General features: G+C 38.1%; 1 protein-coding gene across 3 annotated transcripts; it reads left to right on the plus strand.

Moving 5' to 3' along the window:
* Positions 1–1,055: 1,055 nt before the first annotated feature.
* Positions 1,056–5,558, plus strand: LOC111948414. 3 transcript variants are annotated; one of them, XM_023961394.1, is made up of 4 exons: positions 1,056–1,702; positions 3,229–4,286; positions 4,372–4,539; positions 5,076–5,558. In XM_023961394.1, exons 1-4 carry the CDS (start codon positions 1,379–1,381, stop codon positions 5,143–5,145), a joined length of 1,620 nt encoding a protein of 539 aa, XP_023817162.1. In that variant the 5' UTR covers positions 1,056–1,378; the 3' UTR covers positions 5,146–5,558. The 3 variants fall into 3 exon arrangements, with proteins under 3 accessions (XP_023817162.1, XP_023817160.1, XP_023817161.1); XM_023961392.1 differs by having other exon boundaries at positions 1,060–1,702; positions 4,372–4,688; XM_023961393.1 differs by lacking the exon at positions 1,056–1,702 and having other exon boundaries at positions 3,043–4,286; positions 4,372–4,688.
* Positions 5,559–6,374: the final 816 nt, after the last annotated feature.

The raw sequence follows: 6,374 nt of genomic DNA on the forward strand, positions 1-6,374 counted from the left end.
CATACCATAACTCTTTGATCCTTTACGTGATCAACTTGGATCGGCCGATTCTGACGTGGAGAGAAACGGCTTTTCGTGTCAGCTTTTGCACACACACATACATAACCAATGCAAGACATTAATTATTGGTACTTTTTGTTTATTTCTACCAATTGAAATAAGACTAGACTTACACAATTCAAGATTGAGTTCTCTAAATTATATGTAAACTCTGAGTGAAAGCAAACTTGTTTTGTTGAGATTTTGCTTAGAATAAGATGTTTGCAAGATCAAATGACTCAACATTTTCAAGATTTATTGTCTTAAAAAAGGAAATTTCATAAAACTGAAAATGTACTAATAAGTTAGTTTTGTAATATATTATGTGTAATAAGATATTGATTAGGCACACATCTGACATTTTGTTTTTTTTACATTTTTTACAGTGTAGTAATAATTTGAGCAATTAGTATCAATCAATTACATCATAGGACACTTGAAACTTTGAATTCAAAGCAAAATTGCTGTTTAAAATGTGTGCTAACATTAAATGTTAGTATTGCATAGTCCAGTTAATTTGTTAAAATGAACAGATGGTTATTCAGTCTGTAGTTGTGGTTGTAATTTAACATCCCAGAGATGTCACATGACCACACAGAAACATTCAAGCACCTGAAGGATGATCCGTTTGTTGTGGATTCTATTTCTCGTAAAGTCTTTTCTTAGCATCTCCAGGAAAACCTTTTCTAGTTCTATCTTATTTCAGATGTTCTTTAAATCAATAAGTGGCGCGTTGCTGTGAGCAGAGCCATCAGAGGCATCAGCACGTCATTTTTCAGGAGCAGCTTTCAAACAGCAGAAGCTGCCTAACCCCTAGAAGTTCATGTGGTCTCTCAGCGGGATGATTCCCCTCCTTCAGGGAAATTGGGTTCCCATGCTCTCCCGCTGGGTGATGGACCGTCTGCGGCTCCGTGATTCATCACACAACAGGCAGCCGGGTCTTCAGAAAGCCCTGTGAACTTCTTACCTCTCCCGGAGTGCCTGAATGTCAGGCTCACTTTTCTTTTCCCTTCCAAGGTCCAGAGGTGTAAAGTACTTGAGTAATTTTACTTGATTACTGTACTTAAGTATTATTTTTGGGGATTTTTACTTTACTTGAGTACAATTAAAAATCAATACTTTTACTTTTACTTAATTACATTTTTTTAGAAAAAAAAGTACTTTTTACTCCTTACAATTTTATTTACAGTCAAAAAGTACTTATTTTTTGGAGATCACTTCATTCTATTTTCCCTTGCTATTACCAAACCAATTGAATTGCGCTGATGCCCAGTTTAATTTAAATGTTATTTATTCTGCCTATGAAAATCGTTTTCACATTATATGAAATTGGTCAGACATGTTCATTGGTCCTTTGGAAGTGACGTCATGTCACATCTATTACCACAATGCACAGCACCTTGACCTGGAAATTAGGGAAATTATAACAGTCAATCAGTGGAAGAAAATGGAGGAAGTATGTGATTCATCAGCAGCTGCGAGCAGCACAGTCCAAAATCAGCCACAGGATCAAGAGCACCCGTGGCCGTATCTTCGCGAATTCTTTTCTTTAAGTGGTGTAAATAAAGATTCATTCAAGATGAAATGTGTCCTCTGTCTCCCGCTTAATAAAGAAATATCGGCCTTCAAAAGTTCGCCATCAAACCTAAGGAAGCATATTGAGGTAAGTACATTAAGTATTTTGTTTTACTGATAGTTTTTTTTTTTTTTTTTTTTTTTTTTTTTTTTTTGGGTGTGCATGTTTTGACGTTGATGGCGCGCCTTTTATATGTGTAGTAGGCCTATTTTCACTAATGCATGCGATTGACAATATAAGGCTCACGTAATAAAATGCTAAAATGCATTTGTAATTGGTAACGTTAGGTCCACGGGAAATTTGGCGCCTATTGCAGCTTTGAATAATCATTATCATTCCGTGCTCTCATTGTGTTTGAATTCATGCAAAACACAAGAAAACCAAGCGAGAAATTTTTTTCCAAACATGTTGTATTGTCAAAACGGTAACACTTTACAATGAGGTTGATTAGTTCATGTATTAACTAACATTAAATAACCATGAGCAATACATTTGTTACTGTATCTGTTAATCTTTGTTAACGTTAGTTAATAGAAATACAGATGTTCATTGTTTGTTCATGTTAGTTCACAGTGCATTAACTAATGTTAACAAGATATAAAGTATTAGTAAATGTTGAAATTAACATGTATACGTGCAGTTCATTATTAGTTCATGTTAACTAATGTAGTTAACTAACGAACCTTATTGTAAAAGTGTTACCATCAAAACTAATGTAATGAAATCAATTCACCCTGTCATGTCAGCCTTACAGTCCTGTGTTTTTGTCAATATAATCAGAAATAAAATTAATGTTTGATTGTCACTAAATGCTACTGTATTTCTAAAATCAACAAGTATTTAACATTATAAAGTGTGCAATTGGCTGCAAATGTCAGTTTTATTAAAGGGTTAGTTCACCCAAAAATGAAAATAATGTCATTAATGACTCGCCCTCATGTCGTTCCAAGCCCGTAAGACCTCCGTTCATCTTCAGAACACAGTTTAAGATATTTTAGATTTAGTCCGAGAGCTTTCTGTGCCTCCATTGAGAATGTATGTACGGTATACTGTCCATGTCCAGAAAGGTAATAAACACATCAAAGTAGTCCATGTGACATCAGTGGGTTAGTTAGAATTTTTTGAAGCATCGAATACATTTTGGTCCAAAAATAACAAAACCTACGACTTTATTCGGCATTGTATTCTCTTCCGGGTCTGTTGTCAATCCGCGTTCACGACTTCGCAGTGACGCTACAATGCTGAATAAAGTCGTAGGTTTTGTTATTTTTGGACCAAAATGTATTTTCGATGCTTCAAATAATTCTACCTAACCCACTGATGTCACATGGACTACTTTGATGTTTTTATTACCTTTCTGGACATGGACAGTATACCGTACATACATTTTCAGTGGAGGGACAGAAAGCTCTCGGACTAAATCTAAAATATCTTAAACTGTGTTCCGAAGATGAACGGAGGTGTTACGGGCTTGGAACGACATGAGGGTGAGTCATTAATGACATCTTTTCATTTTTGGGTGAACTAACCCTTTAATGCTGTAATCAGAGAGTGTATGTGTAATTGTTACATTTATTGCATACAATATAAATATTTATTTGTTGTTTTTACAGAGAATGCACCCAAATTACCTCAAAAACTACTCTAAATTGACAGCACAGAAGAGAAAGATCGGGACCTCCACCCATGCTTCCAGCAGTAAGCAACTGAAAGTTGACTCAGTTTTCCCAGTCAAACATGTGTCTCCAGTCACTGTGAACAAAGCTATATTAAGGTACATCATTCAAGGACTTCATCCTTTCAGCACTGTTGATCTGCCATCATTTAAAGAGCTGATTAGTACACTGCAGCCTGGCATTTCTGTCATTACAAGGCCTACTTTACGCTCCAAGATAGCTGAAGCTGCTCTGATCATGAAACAGAAAGTGACTGCTGCCATGAGTGAAGTTGAATGGATTGCAACCACAACGGATTGTTGGACTGCACGTAGAAAGTCATTCATTGGTGTAACTGCTCACTGGATCAACCCTGGAAGTCTTGAAAGACATTCCGCTGCACTTGCCTGCAAAAGATTAATGGGCTCTCATACTTTTGAGGTACTGGCCAGTGCCATGAATGATATCCACTCAGAGTATGAAATACGTGACAAGGTTGTTTGCACAACCACAGACAGTGGTTCCAACTTTATGAAGGCTTTCAGAGTTTTTGGTGTGGAAAACAATGATATCGAGACTGAGGCAAGAAGGTGTGAAAGTGATGACACTGATTCTGAAGGCTGTGGTGAGGGAAGTGATGGTGTGGAATTCCAAGATGCCTCACGAGTCCTGGACCAAGACGATGGCTTCGAATTCCAGCTACCAAAACATCAAAAGTGTGCCTGTCACTTACTTAACCTAGTCTCAAGCGTTGATGCCCAAAAAGCTCTCTCAAATGAACACTACAAGAAACTCTACAGATCTGTCTTTGGCAAATGCCAAGCTTTATGGAATAAAAGCAGCCGATCGGCTCTAGCAGCTGAAGCTGTTGAATCAGAAAGCCGGCTTCAGCTTTTAAGGCCAAACCAAACGCGGTGGAATTCAACTTTTATGGCTGTTGACAGAATTCTTCAAATTTGCAAAGAAGCAGGAGAAGGCGCACTTCGGAATATATGCACCTCTCTTGAGGTTCCAATGTAAGTGTTTTTCCCCTCTATCGATGTAAACAAATGTGGGTTGTTTTTGTTTAATACTCTTTGATTATGCTGATTTCTCCTGTAGGTTTAATCCAGCAGAAATGCTGTTCTTGACAGAGTGGGCCAACACAATGCGTCCAGTTGCAAAAGTACTCGACATCTTGCAAGCGGAAACGAATACACAGCTGGGGTGGCTGCTGCCTAGTGTCCATCAGTTAAGCTTGAAACTTCAGCGACTCCACCATTCTCTCAGGTACTGTGACCCACTTGTGGATGCCCTACAACAAGGAATCCAAACACGATTCAAGCATATGTTTGAAGATCCTGAGATCATAGCAGCTGCCATCCTTCTCCCTAAATTTCGGACCTCTTGGACAAATGATGAAACCATCATAAAACGAGGTAAATGAATGCAAGCAACATACACTTGACGAATTCTAATCTGGGCAACCTTTGAGCCATACCAAAATTATTCTTTTATTTATTTATTTTTGCACTTTTTAGGAATGTTATATCCCATCTTTGGCTGTGATCTCAATATGAATATTGATGTAAAGTATTCTTGCAGCAGGTTGTAGTTATCCCTCAGTGTTTCTTGAAACCAAACTCATATGTATCATATGTGGTTTGGAAATGCAGTTAGATTTTATGCTAAAATAAGGGATTTGCATGATTTTAGATGTAGATGACTGCACGTAAATGTAGTTAATGACAAAATCCATAAAATTTGTTCCCAGTCAGAAGCCCCTCAACCAAACTTTTCTTTGTGTCTGCTCACTGTGCTTGTAGGCATGGACTACATCAGAGTGCATCTGGAGCCTTTGGACCACAAGAAGGAATTGGCCAACAGTTCATCTGATGATGAAGATTTTTTCGCTTCTTTGAAACCGACAACACATGAAGCCAGCAAAGAGTTGGATGGATATCTGGCCTGTGTTTCAGACACCAGGGAGTCTCTGCTCACGTTTCCTGCTATTTGCAGCCTCTCTATCAAGACTAATACACCTCTTCCCGCATCGGCTGCCTGTGAGAGGCTTTTCAGCACTGCAGGATTGCTTTTCAGCCCCAAAAGAGCTAGGCTTGACACTAACAATTTTGAGAATCAGCTTCTACTGAAGTTAAATCTGAGGTTTTACAACTTTGAGTAGCGTGTACTGGCATTAGATTGTCTGTCTTATAGTTTGATAATTAAATACAAACAGTTCTAAAGCAGGATAAAACCTTGTATGCATTTCATTTAATGTTTTTTGAGATTAAAAGCTTAAACAAGAATCTCTAGTTTTCTTTCTTGCTTTTACTTTTACTTCCTTAATACTCAAGTACAATTTTAATGGAGTACTTTTTTACTTTTACTCAAGTAAGATTCTAGCCAGATACTTTTACTTTTAATTGAGTAAAATTTTCCCTAAGTACTTGTACTTTCACTTGAGTAAAATTTTTGAGTACTTTTTACACCTCTGCCAAGGTCTGAAGATGTCCTGAAGCAATCATGCTGGCGGCACATTCTGAATAGATCCACGGCATTTGGTGACACCACTTCTCATGACCTTCTGTCTTTTCTGTACCCCTCCTCTGAGGTTTGATGGTACATCCTCATGACTTATGCCTCAAGGTGGAACAACTGAATTTCCATGGTACTTCATTTACAGTGGGTGAGCTGTTCTCCTGTGGTCTGCTCTTCCATGGGATCCAGCCTGGTCACTGTGGCATCCATTAAAAACTGAGAACCTGAAAGGGTTTTTTTATTCTTCTATATTCTCTTTTCTTTCTGTTTATCTTTTGAGACGTTTTGGGGGGGGAATGAAACCAAGCAACCTTACAGTTAGAAGAAGAAGGAGGAGATATCCATTTGTTTCCTCTGAGAGAAGAAAATAATCAATGTGAAATGAATCATTTTTTCAATAAAAGAAGGTGATGGAGATGTCTGGGGAAGAGGCGGCAGAAGCAGTTCTCGTTAAGGAGTCAGAGTACCAGCGGCACTTTAAATTTCCACCTTTATTTCAGGGGTATCTGTGGAAGTGGGGAAGAGGACTGTCGACAGTAAAAGGATGGGTGCCTTCAGCATGAGGGTCATTTACATGGTATCAA

The sequence above is a fragment of the Oryzias latipes genome, chromosome 13 (genome assembly GCF_002234675.1).
Source record: "Oryzias latipes chromosome 13, ASM223467v1".
NCBI classification, from domain to species: Eukaryota; Metazoa; Chordata; class Actinopteri; order Beloniformes; family Adrianichthyidae; genus Oryzias; species Oryzias latipes.